Below are 21,193 nucleotides of genomic sequence, written 5' to 3'. Positions count from 1 at the left end.
TATATTATCATTAGCCCTCTGCACTAGTTTGTTTTCAACTGTGTTTATAGTCTGCTTCCCATCATTTCATGTGAACACAGACTTGGTCTGGCTCACTGCTAGAATAGTGGCTGGCCACAGCACTTGTTGAATAAACAAGTGAAAGGCACCATGGTTGAAAGCTCAGCACTTCTTCCACATTTCAGGCAACATGCTATCCTTTGGTGACACCTCTTTCCATTCTGTTTCCCCATCAAGATTTCCCTTGAGCTAAATTCAGCCAGATTTCAACCTGAATTAAAATGCCAGGAAACAGGGTAATATCTAAATTCTGATTTGCCTTGGATCTCATGAACTCCCTCATGGAAAGTCCCTTGACTCAAGCTCCCTTCACACCATTATCAGAGTGTCAGGCTCCAGGACCTTCTTACACATAGTCCAACCTATGTTGGCTTCAATCAATTAAATTTACAGTGAGTAGAAAGACTGCAAAGACTCTTGACTTAGGCAGAGGATCTGAGTAGATCTTCACTTCTGTTGTATGATCCACCTATCTATGCTATCACAAAGTCTACAGAGTATACCAGATATATATATATATATACTCTTTGCTAAAAGACACAATTTTAGAAAAATTTTCAGGGGCACCTGGGTGGCTCAGTCAGTTGAGCGTCTGACTCTTGATCTCAGCTCAGGTCATGACCTCACAGTTCATGAGCTCAAGCCCCATGTCAGGCTCTGTGCTGACAGCATAGGGCCTGCTTGGGATTCTCTCTCTCTCTGCCCCCCCTCCCAAATAAATAAAACTTAAAAAAAAAAAAAAAAAAAAGAAAAATCTTCAACAACAGTCATCTGTCTAGGAAAGCCTTCCCAAACTTCAGACAGAATCACTCTCCCAGTGTTCTTAGCACTTCCTCACCACCTCTCAATGCAACAGTCATGGTGCAATGTGGTCTACCTATACTCACTTCACTATTCAGGGGTGTGAAAATGTGAAAAACTCGGTAGGTATGTTTGTGCTAATGCGAGTTTATGCATGTAACTGAATAAATTCTAGGGATTATTTGTTTGGAATTCTCTAGTTATAGAGGAGAAAACTGAGATTTAGAGAACTCAAGCAAATTTCTCAAGGTGACATAGTTAATAACAGGGCTTACGCTAAAACCCAATTCCATCAATTCCTAGTCCAGTGCTCTCTCCCATATAATTCACTAACTCATTCAGTCCTAGTTTCCTGCTCTATTCTTGAAATCACCTTGCTTAATATAAATCTCTACATCTCTTAATGTCAGTGTATAAATCTGTAAGCCTGTGTCAGTGAGCATGCACGTGAATGTCTATGTGTCCATCTGCAAGCATTTGCAAACCTTATTACTGAGTGTTTATGTCCTTCATTCTAGGGAAACCTCTAGGTAATTACAGTTCCTTATGTTGGCACCAGCAGTGAAGTCAGAGGAAGACTTTTTGAGTCAATCATTAACAGGCACATTTGGTCCTCTCTCCAATCACCTCTATTACTAGATCTTAGGGAATGGGGCAAAATAGTTAGGGTGGAACCAGACTCTCCCAGGGTCAAACTTGGTTCCAGGGCAGTAAGAGCACCTAGCATGAAAACTAAGGGGCTATTTAAGAAGCATGTGCTCAAGCTAACATGGATACCATCTTGGTTTTCAGCCTAATCATTATATTCTGTGATGTTAGCAAGAAAGGTAAGAACAGGGAGCCTGGGTGGATCAGTCAGTTGAGTGTGTCCAACTTCAGCTCAGGTCATAATCTTGCAGTTCGTGGGTTCGAGCCCCGCATTGGGCTCACTGCTGTCAGTGTTGAGCCAGCCTTGGATCCTCTGTTTCCCTCTCTCTCCTCTCTCTCTCTCTGCCCCTCCCCCACTCACTCTGTCTCTCTCAAAATAAATAAACTCTAAAAGAAAGAAAGAAAGAAAGAAAGAAAGAAAGAAAGAAAGAAAGAAAGAAAGAAAAGCATTTCTGTAACCTCGTATCTAAGAAAATCCAGAGAGCCCTAGAATGTGTTTGCGGGTCCATTCTACCAGATAGAAATAAAGCCACTATTCAGTAGGTGATATTTTACGGTCATCCCCCGTATTCTCTTTCTTCTAGGCAGGACTGTAACTTATTTAACTCAGATAGTTGTTTCATGGTGAGAAGTCTTTAGAGAATGTGATGCATCCTTCTGTCTTATTCATGTAACTAACATTGAAAGTCCTCTCAGTGATAGATGGCTTTCTTTACTGGAGGGTGCTGTCACAGTTTCAGTATTATCAACACCTAAGACTCCCAAATTCATAACCCTTATAAGATGCTGTCTTTCTTTTTCTAAGGTGGTACATCCAAACAGTTGGGGATGCTCTTAGGATAGGAAAGGTCCGAGTAAGGGTGGGAGGGTGGAATGGTACCATTTGCTGCTCTCTGATAACTGTTTATTTAAAACATGGTTTTTTTCAAAGTGTCCAAACATTTCATCTCTGAAATTACCTAATCAGAGTTAAGGCCAAACAGTCAAGATGTAGCATTCAAAGTGCAGTTCAGTACATTTAACAGATGAAGAAAACTCACTACACCTTGTGAGTTATGTGCCAAAAGCATAAACTATGACCTATATGGTTTCATGGAAACCTGAAGAGATACCTTGTTCAAAGTTACCTTTAATAAACTTCCAAAAGGGTTTGGGTTTTGTTGGTTTTGTTGTTTTGTTTGTTTTTGTTTTGTTTTGTTTTTTTGAGGCCAGGAGAGAGGCGCAGAGCAGGAGAGAGAGAGACAATCTTAAGCAGGCTCCATGTTCAGTGAGGAGCAAGATGTGGCACTTGATCTCACAACCCTGGGATCATGACTGAAGCCAAAATCAAGAGTCGGATGCTCAATTGACTGAGCCACCCAGGCGTCCCTCAAGAGTTTTAATATAAGAAAGCAGGGGCTCCTGGGTGACTCAGTTAAATGTCTGACTTTTGATTTTGGCTTGGGTCATAACCTCATAGTTTGTGAGATCGACCCCACGTCGGGCTCTGTGCTGACAGGTGGAGCCAGCTTCGGATTCTTTCTCCTTCCCTCTCTCTGCCCTTCCCCTGCTTGTGCTCTGTCTCTCTCCAAATAAATAAATGAAATTAAAAAATATTTTAATATAAGAGGGCAGAGCAAGGAGAAGAGATAAGCAGCGCTTGAAGGAATGGGTTGATTAGTCTTTTCATTAGCTTATTAATTTCATTTAAATCAATTTTACCTTTTCTTCCCCCTAAATGTAATGGATTGGTACTCAGTTTTCTTTGAGCTAGGCTAACTCCTACTTGTATATTGTTAAAATCTTTTATGTTTATTTTTTGAGAGAGTGAGCGAGCGAGCAGGGGAGGGGCAGAGAGAGAGGGAGACACAGAATCCAAACCAAGCTCCAGGCTCCGAGCTGTCAGCACAGAGCCTGATGTGGGGCTCGAACTCACAAACCGCGAGACCGTGACCTGAGCCAAAGTCGGACACTTAACCAACTGAGCCACCAAGATGCCCCTAAAATCTTTTTTGATAGTGTTTGATCTCACCAATTGCAAGTTATATGAGAAGGAACTGTATTCTTTTGCATCTCCCTCTCCAATACTTGTAATTCTAAAGAGTACCCAATAAATTGTAAATCCTGACCTTTTTTTTGTTTCTTCCCCTCCCGCCCCACCCCCCACCCCCCGGCGAACTCAAAGATAGCAGCTGCCATGTGGAACAGCTGCCTGGGCTCTTCCCAAAGGATGTGAGAAGGGATGTACTAATGCAAGGTAGCGAATGGGCCCTTTCTGAAAAATCATTTTGTCATTCCAGATACTCTGTACCTTTAAAAGAGGCCCATCTCCCCTATTCCCAGCCCAGATCTTAAATATCTTATTTTTTAAAAAAATTTAATGTTTTATTTTTGAAAGAGACAGAGTGCAAGCAGGGTACGGGCAGGAAGAGAGAGAGAGACACAGAATCTGAAGCAGGCTCCAGGCTCTGAGCTGTCAGCACAGAGACTGACGCTGGGCTCAAACCCATGAGCTGTCAGACACTCAATCGACTGAGCCACCCAGGCACCCCGATAGGTCTTCTTTTGAGAATGGTTATTTGAATTTAATTTATATTGAATGCAGACCGTAAAATACTTAAACTGCACAGATTTACAGTGAAAAGTGCTGATAGTGTGGAGCCTGCTTGAGATTCTCTCTCCCTCTCTCTCTGCCCCTCCCTGATCGCTAGCTCTCTCTCTCTCAAAATAAGTAAATAAGCTTTCAAAAAAAGTTTGATAGCTATTACTAAATTACCCTCCATAGCAGTCACTCCATTTTGCATTTCTACCCACACTGTGAGAACGCCTGTTCCCTCTCAACTGCTGGGTAATGGTTCTTGACATCAGCCTTAAGTTTCTCTGCTCTCCCCTCCTTTCCTTCCCCTACCCATTCTTTCTGTCTGTCAAGTAGTTTATGGTTTTGGCAGTTTCCCTTTACATATAGGCAATCCCCTCAATGCTACTGTTGCACTGCTGGAAAAATAAAACTTGACACTTTTAGAGAAACTGAGGGTTCCCAGGTAGAATAATGGGAAAAAAAAACTTTAAAAACTACAATCTGTTTAGAGAACTAGAGATTGGCAAATAAGTGGATTCTTGGGATGTGGCCTAGGTACTGTAAATTATACATCCTCACATGACATAAATGTTTTCATTCCCCTGATTGTGCTTTCTAAGTTCATATGGTAACAATGTGGCGGGGGGGGGGGGGGTGGGGAACCCTCTTATTAAAAAGTTAAAAGATTCTAGCTCAGTTGGTTAATCGTCCAACTTCAGCTCAGGTCATGATCTCGTAGTCTGTGAGTTCAAGCCCTGCGTCGGGCTCTGTGCTAACAGCTCAGAGCCTGGAACCTGCTTCAAATTCTGTGTCTCCCTCTCTATCTGCCCCTACCCCACTTACATTCTGTCTCTGTCTCTCCCTCTCAAAAATAAACATTAAAAAAATTTTTTTAAAAGATTCTGATAGTGTTTGGGGGTTTTGGTCACTTGATATTCATGTAAAGTAATTCAACCAGATTGTTTTCCTCCTAACAGTTGACACGCCCCCTTAAGTCAATGGCAGGTATCAATAATAGTGAATTTAAGTCATTCTGGAGTCTAGAGCCCTCTCTACAGGGTGGATTTTATTTGGATATAGTGTGCATTGTAGGACTCAGGCAATTAAGGGAACTATTTCTTAGAAATTTGGGACAAGGAAACCTGGGAGATTAAGGGGGTGGAGGGACGCCAGAGATCAACCTGATGTAATTCAAAAATTTTCCCTGGGTATGTTTCTTCCTCCTTCCTTCATGGCATGGTGATTGCTTCCTGAATGCAGAATTTAAGCTAATACCCTGCACTATGTGAGTCAGTCAAAGAGATTAAATGGATGTTTATGGATTAGTTTGCAGACCTGTTATTCACAACACATTTCTATGGAACAATGATGAATTCCAAACAACCAACTTATGAATGGACTTGTGAAATAACACTCATTTAAAAATGTGAAACTGCCTATTCTGAATTTAAACTTACATTGAATGGCAGGATGTCAGACTCCAAGTAGGGTAGAAATAAAAATTAAGGGGCGCCTGGGTGGCTCAGTTGGTTAAGCGTCCGACTTCGGCTCAGGTCATGATCTCACAGTCCGTGAGTTCGAGCCCCACGTCGGGCTCTCTGCTGACGGCTCAGAGCCTGGAGCCTGTTTCAGATTCTGTGTCTCCCTCTCTCTCTGGCCCTCCCCTGTTCATGCTCTGTCTCTCTCTGTCTCAAAAATAAATAAGTATTTAAAAAAAAAAATTAAATAAATGGTCAAATATACAAGGTCATAAAAGAGATGCCCTCTAAAATTACAACACTATGGTTGACATCAGTCTGCACAGAAAGCTGTCCCAGAAACAATCAGAAGACAGTTTGTGAACATGTGCACAGAACAAAATAGGAATTTGAAACTGTAAGGATGAGAATGTACTACAACAGTTAGTCGTCAGAAGACGTGGTTCAACATGGAACGTAGAAAAATTTAAGAAGAAGACTATTTATTACTGTTTATGGAATTTGGCCAAGGAAAAGATCCTCTATTACAAATATTCTAAAATTTCTTTCTGGTGGAGAAAGATGACTCATTAGGTCTTTATCACTGATAATTTACACCATCTAGTTCTTATTGCTCAGATTCTGTATTAGTCAAAAAATTCTAATTAGATTTCAAAAGAACCTATATATTTAGAACAGGGTACCTAGAAGAGAAAAATCCTACCTGATCATTTAATGGATACATTCTCCTATGTAATTTTTTAAATTTTACTTTATTATTATCATTTTTTAGAGAGAGTAGGCGTGCACAAGTGCAGGGTAGGGGCAGAAGGAGAGAGAGAATCTTAAGCAGGCTCCATGCTCAGTGAGGAGCCCAATGGAGGCTGGATCTCATGACACTGAGATCATGACCTGAGCCGAAACCAAGAGTCAGACACTTAACCAACTGAGCCACCCAAGCACCTCTCCTATGTAAGTTTTTTTAAACTGTAGTATACAGATTTAGTATATCGATTGGCTCTTTGGAATTTGATTAGTGTGAACTAACTCCTAATGATTGTTTACCCCATGTGACACTGGGGTATAGAAGGAATATCACCAAATGAGTGTTTATTCTGTTATTAATGATCATTTCTGACAAGTTACTTAATTTCTCCCAGTGCTTAGTTTCTACAGCTGTAGAATAGATTTGGCCAGATGATATAATTTCTAGATATAAAAAGGGAGGTTCAGGTCTGAAGCACAAACTCAACAGAATTATGTAAGGCCTGCCAAATAAGCTCTTTATATTATTACAGAAAAATCTCCAAGAGAGATTTCCATTTAAATATATATACCTAATGTTCCCTATTTAACATAAATTCTTTTATGATAAAGTAAAGCATCATCTCATCTCCTAAATTATCCATTTCATACATTTGGAGTTTGTATGCCCTTAAAGGGGCATTCTTGCTCAAATATCCTTAGCTAAAGAAAAAGTAATACTGCAACTCCAGCATCACTGGGAATGGAGTGCTTGGATTTACAGATGTCCTCCACCTAAATGCTCAATTACCTAACAGATGAGACCTACAAGAACTGCCAACATAGATGGACGTTAATTTCAAAACTTAGGCAGAACTGAAAATACACTGACAGATGAAGCTAATTTAAGTAGACTCTGAAACAGGGACTCCAAGGAGGTAGGAAGACATGCCATATTGAAATACAAATCTATCCCTGTGGCTAGAGGGCATAGTTCTACTAGAGGATCACTAGGTTTTTCCTTCTCTTTCAGTCATAATATCACAAAGTTTGCAAAGTGTTTTCACACACGCTTCCTCATTTTTGTTTCTGATCTTCACATTACCCCGTGAAATAGGTAGACCAAGAATTACTTTATTATAACCATCTTACAGAGAAAGGAAACCAAAACATGGAGCACTTATGTGACTTGTCCAAAGTGAGATTTGTTTATCTTCCATCTCCTCTGTCTCATGAACACGTTATCACTTCGGAGAACTGACTGGCACCGTGCTGAAAATACTTCATATAATTTCATTTTTCCTTTTGAACCTGTTTGCTCTCCATCTCTGCCTATCTTTGCCAACACTGTCTTCCTGATTAAAGTGAAATCAGGGACTATTCCTTCCTTTGTAATTTCATGTGCAGTGCCCAGTACTCTGGCCACTGGCCTCTGAAGTCAACAACTATCATTTTCACATGGACTTAATCAAGACTTGGGAAAGTAATTTAGAAAAGTCAAGTAGGACTTACAGACCTTAATTTAATAAGCAGTGATAAGACACCATTAAAAATGAAATAGGAACGAACCAGTGTATGAATTGGAGTAGGTCAATTCTGGAGCCAAGTGAAGTTAGTACCAGACAACAGCCAGAATCCATACATGTCTCAACACTTCCACAGCTGGTTTAAGTCACCATCGTCTTTCATTTGGATTTCTGCAATAGCTTCCTAACAGGTTACTCTGCTTTGACCCTTGCCTCCTATAGTCTAACATAGCAGTCTAGTGATCCTTTTAAAAACAAACTCAACCATCACTCCTCTGCTCAAAACCTTGCGATGGATCCCCATTCAATCTGAATAAAAACCAAAGTCCTTAAACTAGCCTCCAAGTCTCCTGATATAGGCCCATTTCCTTTAGAAATTTCGTCCCCTACTACAGTGTTCTGTACTCATTCCATTCCAATCTCACTGGCCTCCTTGTTTTTACTCTAAAACTATAATATGTCAGACACACTCATTCTGCCTCAGGGCCCACATCACTCCCCCTACGTCACTGCTTTCCTAGGCCTGTGCTTAGCCAATCCCTCACCTCCTGTAAGTCTTGGCTTACTTCTTATTTTTTCAACGAAACCAGCCTGTATCACAGGTTGCCCAGCCACTGCCCACTCACACCCCCAGACTGCTCCCTTACCTTGCTATGCCTTTTTTCTTTTTAGTAGCACTTACTCCCTTCTAACATACCATAAAGTTTACTGTATTTATTGTCATCTGTTTCCCAGTCTCCCCTCAACCTTCCCTCCCCGTTGCTTGTTCCCTTGCTCCAATGCATCCAACTGATATAGCCAAAGTACTGAAGCAGCCCTGGTACAAAATAGATAGCATTTAAAAATATTTGCTTTCTGAAAGAATGAAATTGAGGAGTGCATGAAGCTGGGTGGTCTTTCCTTCCTCCAGTTCTCTCTGCTTTCCCCAAACTGCTCTCAAAGTAGTTGACTTAGACTCTAGTCAGACAGACTTGCAGCAGTCATTAAGGCAAATTATGGTATTTCACATCATCCCTTGGACTTTGGAGCCAACTTTTTTAAAGGAGAAAACTTGCAGGGGCGCCTGGGTGGCTCAGTCGGTTGAGCGTCTGACTTCGGCTTGGGTCATGATCTCGCGGTCCGTGGGTTCGAGCCCTGCGTCGGGCTCTGTGCTGACAGCTCAGAGCCTGGAGCCTGTTTCGGATTCTGTGTCTCCCTCTTTCTCTGACCCTCCCCTGTTCATGCTCTCTCTCTCTATGTCTCAAAAATAAATGTTTAAAAAAATTAAAAAAAAAAAAAAAGGAGAAAAATTTCAACAGTGTTACACCCTCCATCGTTATTATTACAGGCTGAAGAATGATAAACAAGGTATGGTCTACTCCCTCACTCCGATCCTACGTTAGTCAAAGCCTCATGGGGATTTACTCCGTATCTCTTACTAGTATCTCTGTCCTCATTTATTCTTGGCATATTTTGTGTCCACACCCTAAACCTATGGACAGATCAATGGGGCCACATTAGAAGTTTAGTATCAGCTGGGTAGAGATAAGGTTTTGTCAGGTACAGCAAAGGCAGGATGAAGTTTTCTTGGTTGTCTTTTCATTGCTTCTTTCTTGTTTTATAGCTTGTTTACCAGGGACACCCCAATGTAAGGTCTATGAAGTGATGGGGACTGCATCAGAGACTTTTCCCACCACCACCTCCATAACTCCTGGGAATAAAGAAGGAGAGAAAACTACAAATATTGATGATTTTTCTAGCCCTTTGAAACAAGGTACAGAATAAGTAGGGGTGAGACAAGAACAGAAAGGAAAAGAAACATTTTTAGCCCCAACATAAGTTTGGGTCTTCTAGGATTTTTTGGGGGGTTGAGAAGTTACATGGAGTTTACACTAGAAAAATCACTCCATTTCTTATGGAAAAAAACCACCTTCTCTATAAAGAAGATCCCAGAAATAGTTTGACACCATTAATAAGCTTTTACTTCCACACAAGTGAGCCTGCAGCCAGATTTAGGGACAGAATGAATTGTATTTGTGTGGTAGGTGATTCCAGCAATTGCATGTACAGGCAGACAACATTTAAACACTAAGCATCATTACAGTGAGAACAACAACCAAGAGCATATTTTCATCTGCACTGTTTTTAGGAAATGGCTGTCCCTAAATTGGCCATGACACAAATTCTGTAGATTTCAGGTTAGGTTACATCCCAGTTCCAACAGGAGAAACGTAAATATAACATTAATAATAACAATGCATATGAACCACTTGCCCCAAGTTTGCCTTTTGACCCAAAAGCAATGCCAATTCACCTTTGTTCCTCCTCATCCCTTACTAAAGCCAAGAGGAGCATGGGAAAGGTGATTTGCTAATCACACACAGTGCGTCGGTCAAGCACAAGGGGAGAGACCCTGAGAGGGAGTTGTTGAAAGACAAGTTCAGAACTGCTGTGCACCCACCCCTCTTCCTTCCCTGAAAGCAATGCCAAGAATCATTCCTACTTGGTTATGACAAATCTCAAATCCCAGAGAAGGTGACTTATTGCGAAGAGGCTGAAAAGAAGGTTAGAGCAGCACCCATGATGCCCACCCCACTCCTGACTCTTGAGTCTGAACTGGAAATCCAGTCTATTGCCTCTGAAACAGGCTGGGCCTAGTAATCTGAGGAGCCAGAAGACCTTCAAGTCAGAGGGTCAATCACTTCCCTCTCTCAGGTTCTCTCTTCTCCCTCTTCTACTCGTCTCTCTCCTTTTAGACATAGAGGAGAATCTAGAGAAGAGGCAGAAATGGAGTACTGTGATCAAATTTCTGATTGCTGTTACCCTGTTGTTTAGTGGAGTCGCCATTATAGTGTTTGCCATTTTTGAAGTCCCATGCCCTGTAAGTTTGTTGATGTATGGAGTCCCTGGACTTGATCTATAAAGACTTTCTTCTGTTCCAAAGGCAGGTTGGCATAATGAAAAAAGCATGGACTTTGGAGTAGACCTGCCACTCACACTCACTAGGCTGAGTGGCTTTAAGAAAGTTGCTTGACTTCTCCAATGTCATTTGGCTCATCTGTAAAATGGGACTAGTGATATTAGCCTCTCATGGCATTTTTAATTAAGATCCTGTGTGAAAGGCACCTGGCACATAGGAGGTGCTTGCTAAATTTGAGTTCCTTTCCTCTGTTGTATTTGGACATTCTCTCAGGAGGAAAGATCCAATGGGACTGAATATTTTCTTTAAAAAAGATGATTTTCTTTAAATGCCCTGACAGGAGGTTTGGAAGATAACCAAATGCATACAAGCCACCTGAAATTAACACCATTTTCTCCCTTCAGGGTCAATGCCGAGGAGCCAGAGAGCTATGCCAATGCCAGAGGTTGTGCAGAAGGCAAAGGAAGGAAGGCCAGGAACCTGAGGCAGCTGAATCCCAGCTTGAATTTCAACCCAAGAAGGAAAGTGGTCTCTGTAGGGTTTACGTCTTTTGCTGGGAAAAAATGAGGTTAATGTACACATGCTGGGAGACAGGAAGTTGTTTCAGTTATGAAGCAAATGTTGCTAATTCTTTTATGTGTCAGGAAATAGGTAGGTATTTGTACTACTGTTTTGTTTTCTTAACATCAGCCCAGCCATGGGCACCTGGGTGTCTCAGTCAGTTAAGCGTTCAGCTTTGGCTCAGGTCATGATCTCACAGTCTGTGAGTTCGAGTACCATGTCAGGCTCTGTGCTGACAGTTCAAAGCCTGGAGCCTGCTTAGAATTCTGTGTCTCCCTCTCTCTCTCTGCCCCTCCCATGCTCATGCTCTGTCTCTGATTCTCAAAAATAAACAAATGTTAAAAAAAAAAATTAAAAAAAAAAAAACAGACATCAGCCCAGCCATAACAAAATAGGGTACTTATTGAAAATACATTATTTCTGAACCTCAGCTACAATCAATCAGAATGTCTAGAATGGGGCCAGGAATCTTACTTTTAAGATTTTTTAAAATATATTTTTTAATGTTTATTTATTTTTGAGACAGAGAGACACAGAGAGCAAGAGAGAGGCAGAGACAGAGGGAGACACAGAATCCGAAGCAGGCTCCAGGCTGTCAGCACAGAGCTTGACATGGGACTTGAACTCATGAGCCGTGAGATCATGACCTGAGCCAAAGTCAGACACTCAACTGACTAAACCACCCAGGCGCCCCTTTACTTTTAAGATTTTTAACAAGCTCCCTAAGTAGAAGTGGATTTACTGTGAAATTAATGAAGCTTAAACTTCAGGCCCCATGGGACTTGTATAAAGCTTGTATCTAACTTTGTATTTTTAAAATTTGTATTCTTTTTCTTTAAAAAGGGTACCCTCAAATTTTATGAGTTCAGAACCCACAGCATACGTATCCATCCCTGCTCCTAGATAACACTCATATATACAACAAAGTTTAGGAACCACCGCACCGCAAAGTTTGAATACTTAGCAAAGCAGCTTCTTTCCTCCCAGCCCTTGGGTTTCCTGACAGCATCATAAGCTCATATTGCCCTCTGGGGTCTAAAACAGACACAACACCACTGTTTCAGCATGGCTGCTTTAAAGCCAGTTTCCCTGCCAGAAGTGTACTCAGCCTTTCAATTCTAGACAGTGATGTGTGTCTTCTCTACAACATCCACAATCCTTGCTAAGATGAGGTCTCTGATACTTTTAAAATTAAAGATGGGGGCGCCAGGGTGGCTCAGTCAGTTAAGCATCCAACTCTTGATTTAAGGTCAGGTCATGATCTCACAGTTTGTGAGATCGAGCCCTGTGTCAGGCTCCATGCTCATTCATTCTCTCTCTCTCTCTCTCTCTCTCTCTCTCTCTCTGCCTCTGCCCTGCTCACTTTCTCTCAAAATAAATTTTAAAACTTTAAACAAATAATCCAGCACAGTGTACTAGAAGCTGAATAAGTTCTGGAGATCTAACACATAGCATAGTGATTACAGTCAACAATAATGTATTATATACTTCAAAATTGCAAAGAGACTAGATCTTAAATGTCCTTACCACAAAAAGAACCAATAATTATATAACATAATAGAACTGTTACAATGGTAATCATATTGCAGTATATAAAGGTATGCAGTCAACATGTTGTACACAAACTTACACAATGTTATGTGTAAATTATATCTCAATCTTTAAAATTCAAGTACAGCAGGGGCTCCTGGGTGGCTCAGTCAATTGACCATCTGACTTTGGCTCAGGTCATAACCTCATGGTTCGAGCTCCACATCGGACTCTGTGCTGACAGCTCAGAGCCTGGAGTCTGCTTTAGATTCTGTCTCCATCTCTCTCTCTGCTCCTCCCCTGCTCATGCTCAGAGTCTGTCTCTCAAAAATAAATAAAACATTAAAAAATAAATAAAATAAAATTCAAGCACAACACTCTTTTCACCTAGGCATGCTATCAGAATATTTAAAAAAATTTTTTTAAGTTTATTCATTTTTGAGAGAGACAGAGCGTGAGCAGGGGAGGGGCAGAGAGAGAAAGGGAGACACAGAATCCAAAGCAGGCTCCAGGCTCTGAGCTGTCAGCACAGTGCCCGACACGGAGCTCGAACTCACGAACCGTGAGATCATGACCTGAACCAAAGTCGGACGCTCAACCGAACAAGCCACCCAGGCACCCTGGTATCAGAATATTTCTTATCACAGTGCTTCAGGTACCCAATGCCAACTTACTTGTCAGCTCTGGTGTAGGTTAATATTTTCTATAATTCTGTTTCTGCTAATCTTGGATGATGAGCTAATGTAAATTAGTATGATTTAATCAGATGACGTATATTCAGTTATTTAATCTGCATTATCATTTCTATTAAGCACTGGAAGATATAGGCCTGAATGGTAATCAAAAGTCTAGTCCAGAGTTAGAGATAACCATGCAGTAGCAACATGGATTGAATTTCTCTCATCAACAAAATAAGCTACTAAATGATAAAGGAATTAATAAAAAGAATAAGCAATTTTATAGACATTACCTCATTTGAGCCTCACAAAAACTGTGATAGAGTAGGTGTCAACATTTTATTGATACTTAAACTCAGGCTCAAAGAGGTTTATGTGACACACAGCTGGTAGAAACAGAACTAAAATCTGGGTCTTTTAGTCCTATACCGAAATTTACTGAAAGCCTTCTATGTGCCAAGTTCCCTACATTTAAGAGGCTCATAGTCTATATTCATAATAGCTAAGCATCTAGAAAGTACACAGAAAATCAGATGGGACATGGAATCAGATATACCAAGAATAGAATGGGATTAGTAAAAAATATTTGGTCCACAGAGACTCAGATCTGTCTCTTTTCAAACAGTGAGATTTTGTGGGTCTGATTCAAGAAATGAAGTAGAATCCCTGTACATCTGGGATCCAAAGTAGATCCACACTCAGGGCCTTTTCCATTCAAGGCAAACAGGTTAAGCAAGGGGTGGATGGGCTCTTTGCTAGAGGCTTATAGGGCCCAACCAATTGTAGGTTCTCACGCATAAGTGCACCTTGCTGATACTTTCTCAGTGTAAATACAGTAACTTTTCGTAGAATTACTGGCTAACAAAAAGGGAAAATGATGTGTACTTGGAATTAAATGGGGTTTTGTATTAAGCCATCTCTTTGTTGGTACATGAAGAAATACCCATTTGCATCCTTCTTTATCTCTCATATTTCCTTTCAATCTCTAGGTTGGATGAGATGCTCTCAAGTCATCAAGTCCAAAGAGAGCTGCAGGGATCACTGTCATCCATGAGACATACTTCTGAAAAGTTCTTCTCTGCTTCACACATTGAATGGAGGATACTACACTGATTTCTCCCTATTATTAACCAATGTCGGCAGGTTCTTCTGAATTTTACACTCGTATCTTCAGTGAGGACATTACAAGCAAACAGCAATGCCAGACCAATGAAGAAGGAGCCTGGACTTAGCAGTCAGACTTACTCTCATGCCATTGCTACTGACTTAGTCACAAGCCTCTGAGATTCACTCTGTCCATCCACCAAAAATGGGTATCTTTTCATCCCATCCAATGAGAACAAAAAGTCTTCCCTCTGAGCACTATGAATGGACCCATTGCTCTCTTTGACAAAAGGTTTAAACATAGCCTCCAAGGAAGCGGGCAAAGCAGCCACTAGTGTGGTACAGTTCACTAACTCCTCTGTTAACCTCACAGTTCATTTCATGCTCACTGGCTCTCAACCAGCTTAGGGTGGGGGGTTCCTGTGTTCCCAAGCTGATGTTCATAGGGTTATGCCTTAACCTCTGCCACCACATGTAGCTATCCACACACTGGTGAGGGGAGTATAACCCTGAGCATTCCAGAAGTCCTCCTTCTAAGTCATCCCCAAGGGGCTCAGGGACTGCATACAAATAGGACACATGTGAGGTTTCCTGATAATCCACAACTCTTCCAAGTGGGCCTGACATTACACCCTACATGTAATGGTGAGCTGTGTATATTTTGAACAAGGATTCCAGAGCAAGACAACTATGATGATCTTTCTTACAAAGCCTCTGAGAAAGTCTGACCTGCTCAAGTAAGAGTCTGGCGAGGAAGCAGGACCAGCTGATATTAAAGGGAACAGGTTAAAAAAAAAAAAAAAAAAAAAAAAAAAGGAACACCAGGAGGGATAAACTGTTGTTTTGCTTTTATTAGAAGTGTCTTGAAACCATTCCATTTCACTTTGGTGAAATGTACCTGTATTTCTAAGTTAATTCTGTTTTCTTAGTTCTCTGGTAAAAACCACACACAAATTGTATCCTTCTTTCACTTCAAGTACCGTCCAAAAAAGTGATTCTCAAAACAATACCAACAAGGGAAAATATCTTGTCCTGAGCCCTGATTTGAGATTCAAGCGGATCCTGGAAGAGATGGAACAGATACAAAGCATGGAAAATGAAAGTTTTGCAAATACAGTAGGTAGACAGCACTGGGGCTGCTGTTTGGATAAGTGAGTATGTTATTTGCATCCCACCACTGATTCATAACATCGCCTCCAGTTTATCCTGCCATCTGTGGCTCCGTCTAACCATGAGATGGTAGGGGGCAGGGGAGGGGAAGCTTGCTCCTTCCCCACACCACCAGGAAGGACGATTAAAAAAATATTCTATACTTGAGAAGCTTTTGGTCTAGGACGGATGCCTACATTCATCTTCACCCTTCCCAGACTCACCCACGGCAGAATATCCTTTAACCCAGAAACATGAGGTTCCCCAGGAGGCAAAAACTGTAGCAAAGTTTACCCTTCTTAACTCTTCTGCAAGAGTATAATTGGGTAACATCTGTACTGACTTTATAGAAATTCACTGAGGGAGGGCGCCTGAGTGGCTCAGTAGGTTAAGCGTCCAACTCTGGGTTTTGGCTCAGGTCATGATCTTACCCTGGTCAGCCAGATATCAGGCTCTGTGTTGACAGTGTGGGGTCTGCTTGGGATTCTCTCTCTCCCTCAATCTGCCCCTCCCCCACTCAAGCTCTCACTCTCTAATAAATAAACTTAAAAAAAATTCACTGATGGAATAAAAATGGTTTATTTTGCTTTGGGAACAACTGGTTTCCTCCAACAACGCAAGGTTCCTCTGAGGATTTTCTGACTCCCTAATTAGTTAACAGTTTTGAATCCCAATTACCAGTAGAGATCTTTAAAAACTGAGAGATGGTGGGTGGGGTGCCAAGGTGGCTCCTCAGTTGGTTGAGTGTCCGACTTTGGCTCAGGTCATGATCTCACAGCTCATGAGTTCGAGCCCCCACATCAGGCTCTGTGCAGACAGCTCAGAGCCTGAAACCTGCTTTGGATCCTGTGTCTCCCTCTCTCTCTCTGCCCCTCCCCCACTCACACTCTGTTTTTCTCTCAAAAATAAATAAACATTTAAAAATTAAAAAAAAAACAACTGAGAGATGGGAGAGACAGAAGGGAAGGGAGAACTCTCACATGGACTCTGGGATGTGAATTTTAGTCTGTAGATCCTTTCACAGCAAGGCATGGTTCTCCCTGTCACCACTAGAGGCTCAGTTAGACTCAATAAAACACTGTTTCTAAGGAATGCCAATTATTCCTCTGGGAAGTAACAAGCCAGCACGATTTTTAACATTTATTTTTGAGAGACTGAGATACAGAGCGTGAATGGGGGAGGATCAAAGAAGGAGACACAGAATCCAAAGCAGGCTCCAGGCTCTGAGCTGTCAGCACAGAGCCTGATGTGGGGCTCAAACCCACAAACCATGAGATCATGACCTAAGCCGAAGTCGGACGCTTAAGCAACTGAGCCACCCAGGTGCCCCAAATCAGCACTTTTATTGCAAATTCATTCTCATTACATTACCACACATTGTTTCTTGATTATTAAAGTACATTCTTATTATAAAAATTTTTAGGAAATACTGGAAGGCCAAAGAATTAAAAAAAAAAACAAAACAAGAAATCATACCTAATCCTCCCTCCCAGGGATAACTAGCTAATACTTTGACACATCTCTTTATAGATATTATAAATATATACATATACATATAAAAGACATGATTCACAAATATCTTATTCTGCATACCATTCTCAACTTGTTCTGCTTTTGGGGCACCTGGGTAGCTCAGTTGGTTAAGTGTCTGACTTTGGCTCAGGACATGATCTCACCATTCGTGAGTTCAAGCCCCACATTGGGCTCTGCGCTAACAGCTCAGAGCATGGAGCCTGCTTCAGACTGTGTGTCTCCCCTTCCCCTGCTCACCTTCTCTCTCTCTCTCCCTCTCTCAAAAGTAAATAAACATAAAAAACTATTTTTTAAACCTGTCCCTCTTTTTTGACTAACATATTACTGGAATGTTTCTAGTTGGCACAAGTATTTTTTTTATTTTTATTTTTTAAGTAATCTCTATGCCCAAATGTGGCTCAAACTCATGACCCCAAGATCAAGAGTTACATGTTCTACTGATTGAGCCAGCCCCTAGATTTTTCTTTCTTTACTTTTAAAGAAATCTCTACACCCAACATGGGGCTTGAACCCACAACTCTGAGATTAAGAGTCACATGCTCTACCAACTGAGTCAGCCAGGCACCCTAGTTGGCACAAGTATTAAGTCATGTTGTTTTTCAAGTCTTAAAGTTGAGAAGGCTGGAAGTCATTCCACCTTTTTGAAGGGCCTAAGTAACCCCAATACTTTCTGACAGGCCCACAGATTAAAGCGGGTAATTGCTTAGGACAGAGAAAGCACATTCACAGAAACCTCCAATTTAAACTTTTAAAGGTATTGCTGAATCACATTAATAGTTGCGACCGTGTGTTAAAAGCATAACTTTGTTCAATATAAAGACTTAAAATATACAACAATTTTATATCCCTGTTTTGCTGTTTCTTCACTTTAAAATTTCTTTTAAGTTTACTTTGAGAGAAAGAGAGAGACAGTATAAGCGGGGGAGAGGCAGAGAGAGAAGAGAGAGAGAGAATCCCAAGCAGGCTTTGCACTGTCAGTGCAGAGCCCAACACAGGCTCAAATCCACAAACTGTGTGTGAGATCATGACCTGAGCCGATATCAGAAGTCGGATGCTTAACTGACTGAGCCACGCAGGCACCCCGTTTCTCCATTTTTAACCTGTGATTCACTTATATACCTGTGATCTCAAAAATCAAAGCGACCTATTCTCTGGACCTGAGAAAGGCCTTGAGCAGGCCCTGAGCACCCCTCCTTTTCTCAGTTACTAATTAGAGAGGGACTTAAGGAGGGCTCTATCCTAATCATTCTCTATCCCCACCCTTCTTACTTTAGAGCTTCATTAAGCAGTGTTTAGCAGATTCTGACCTTGAGCATTTTTCCTATGTTTATGTCCAGAAATAGCCATGTTCCAAGGAAGAGTTGCTGTATGTACTTATGACTAGGAGCTAGGAATCCTTTTTTTCTTTGCCTTGGACAGGTTGACAGTCTTATGGCCCCTCCCTCCCTCCCCCTCTGATCCTCCACTCCTGCATCCATACTTCCCCTCCCCTCTCAGAAATGATTCTATTTCTGGAGCTCACAAGATAGCCCCCATGCTGCCCTGAGTCACCATTTATCTTTTTATGTACACTGTCTAGTTCTTATGCTTAAGGCCTGTAGTTGCTGTGTTAATTTGTCTATATTATTTGGAATCCAACCAACAAAGCACTATATTCATAGCAGACACTCAAAAAAAATGTTGATAATGTCATACCACTAAATGGATAGCTGAGGGTAGCATAACTTTCTAGAAGAAAACAAGGTAATCTTTATTTTATTTTTTTGAGGTATCTTTATTTTCAATCAAAACTGCTTTTGGTTACCAGGTAGATGCAAACCAATGAGAGGCCATCCTAGAATTGTTGGTAACATTTGAATTCATCTCTCTGAACTTATATTCTTTTCTCTCATATTTATCTCTTCATCTTTCTTTCTCTGTTTCTTATTCTATCACTTTTCTTTTTCCTTTCCTTATTTAGTGACCTGACTTACCAGGCATCTAATAGCAGAAATTTCCTTTAATCTGAATTCCTAGGGAACTTGGACCCATACCTATAGCTAAATTTCAGGTTTCCAAAGCCTTTTTTTCTAACTAAACTTCCTTAATGTGGTACCATGTAGCAATGGGTGAGCCATGGGTTGTAATGCACAAACTTTTACCAGACTTGTGAATTTGCGCCACCCAGTGGCTGAAGTTACTAACTTCGTCCTCTGAAAAAAGTGGCATAAATAAATGTAAAACAAGCAAATGCAAGCAAATGTGAAGTCTGTACATATTACTGGCCTAAAGGGGGGAAAAAGCATTCTTAACAGTCACATTCTGTCCTATTTTAAATCCATTTTCTAAAATTATTATGAAATAGGATGGAGAAGAATATGTTTAGAGGTATAGTGTCATGGTATCCACATAATAAGATGATTCCGAGAAGACTCTCCAAGGATTTATTCAGGTCACTACTTCTCCCTAATGTACCAGAAAAGAAGAGTAACAGTGCAGACTATACTATAAAGTCCTTATTGCTCCCTAGAAGAATCAAACATTCAACAGAAGAGACACTGAATTCATCCCCAGGTTTTCTCCTGCTTGCTTATAACCTTTCCCTTTTTTCATTTGGATTGTTAGCCCTTTTTTTTTTTTTTAAGATTTTATTTTTAAGTAATCTCTAAACTCAACGTGGGGCTTGAACTCACAACCCTGAGATTGAGTTGCATGCTCTACTGACTAAGCCAGTCAGGCACCCAAGTTAGTCATTTTTATTGAGTTATAGAAGTCTGTATTCTTGGCCATATTTTTGGACACTAATCCTTTGTGAAACATGTTATGATCAAAAGTGTATTTCTAAGATGTTATTCCTCAACATGCAGATTTACACATAAACAAACAACTGTCAGGCTCTGAAGCTCTGGAAATCCCATTTGGCTCCACGAATTTGTTTTGACTTTGCCTTCTACGACTGCATTTAAAAAGCTATTTGAGGGGCGCCTGGGTGGCTCACTTAAGCATCTGCCTTCGGCTCAGGTCATGATCTTATGGTTCATGAGTTTGAGCCCCATTTGAGGCTCTCTGCTGTCAGCCTAGGGCCCACTTGGGATCCTCTTTCATCTGCCTCACCCCACCCCTGCCCCACTCAAAAATAAATAAACTTAAATAAAAATAAGTTAAAAAATAAAAAGCTATCTGACACACTTAAAACTCCCACAAAACTGAACATGTTTCTTAGAAGGATTTCAAGGACTCCCATCTTGAAGGACTCTGCTTTGCCAACGCATACATGACAAAATAAGGTAGCTGGGTTGTCAGAATGTTCCCACCCTATTCAATTCTTTATGGCTGGAAGAGAAAAAAAGCAGGTCTCACAAAGCTACTACTACCTGTCATTGTCTTATTCTGAAATTAAAACAGCTAAGTAATGCACAGGTTCAATTTCAGAATGATTTATTTAGATATTCTTTTCCTAGACATTTGTAAGGACTCCATAGTGTTGAAAAGAATTGCAACATGCAGCAGCAATAGCTAAACTCTTTGGTCTATTTTCCACTAAAAAGCACAGAGCTCTCCAGGGTAAACCATAAAGTATCTTTGCCCAACATTTTTATTTGCCTAAGCACAGGGAAGATGGACTTTTGACAGAACATAGTCCATGTGCCAGAGTAACATCACATTAGGGAAGCGTGGCCTCCTTTTCTGTGTTGTCACTGTTTACCCTTTCAGCTTCCTTCTTCCCACCTAGATAGGAAATGATTTCCCATATCTATACTTTCAATGAAAGTCTTTGTCTCCTACCCACTTATTCTTCCTGGGGGATTAAGGATTAAAAGGATACCTCTTATCCTCTAACTGCAGATAGTAGCAATAGCTAACATTTCCTCCACATCCATCCTACACCTCTACTACATAAGAATAAAGGCTCTGTCTTCTGCTAAAGTAATGTTAGGAAAACAAGTAGGTTAAGGAGCACATTGCTG

General features: G+C 40.9%; 2 protein-coding genes across 3 annotated transcripts in view; one reads left to right on the top strand and one right to left on the bottom strand.

Annotated features, from left to right (window-relative positions):
* Positions 1–21,193, bottom strand: part of ACACA (acetyl-CoA carboxylase alpha) — a 277,010-nt gene that overhangs the window by 243,368 nt on the left and 12,449 nt on the right. The gene's annotated exons all lie outside the window — the stretch shown is intronic.
* CE1H17orf78 (chromosome E1 C17orf78 homolog) lies at positions 1,631–15,287 on the top strand. Its single transcript, XM_042916573.1, is given in 7 exon segments — positions 1,631–1,687; positions 3,664–3,745; positions 9,397–9,546; positions 10,535–10,653; positions 11,097–11,226; positions 12,298–12,353; positions 14,450–15,287. Coding segments are annotated over 7 exon segments (672 nt in total). The 3' UTR covers positions 14,528–15,287.

This window comes from Panthera leo, chromosome E1 (genome assembly GCF_018350215.1).
Source record: "Panthera leo isolate Ple1 chromosome E1, P.leo_Ple1_pat1.1, whole genome shotgun sequence".
NCBI classification, from domain to species: domain Eukaryota; kingdom Metazoa; phylum Chordata; class Mammalia; order Carnivora; family Felidae; genus Panthera; species Panthera leo.
Note: the sequence above shows the minus strand (reverse complement) of the source record. Positions and strands in the feature narration are given on the sequence as shown.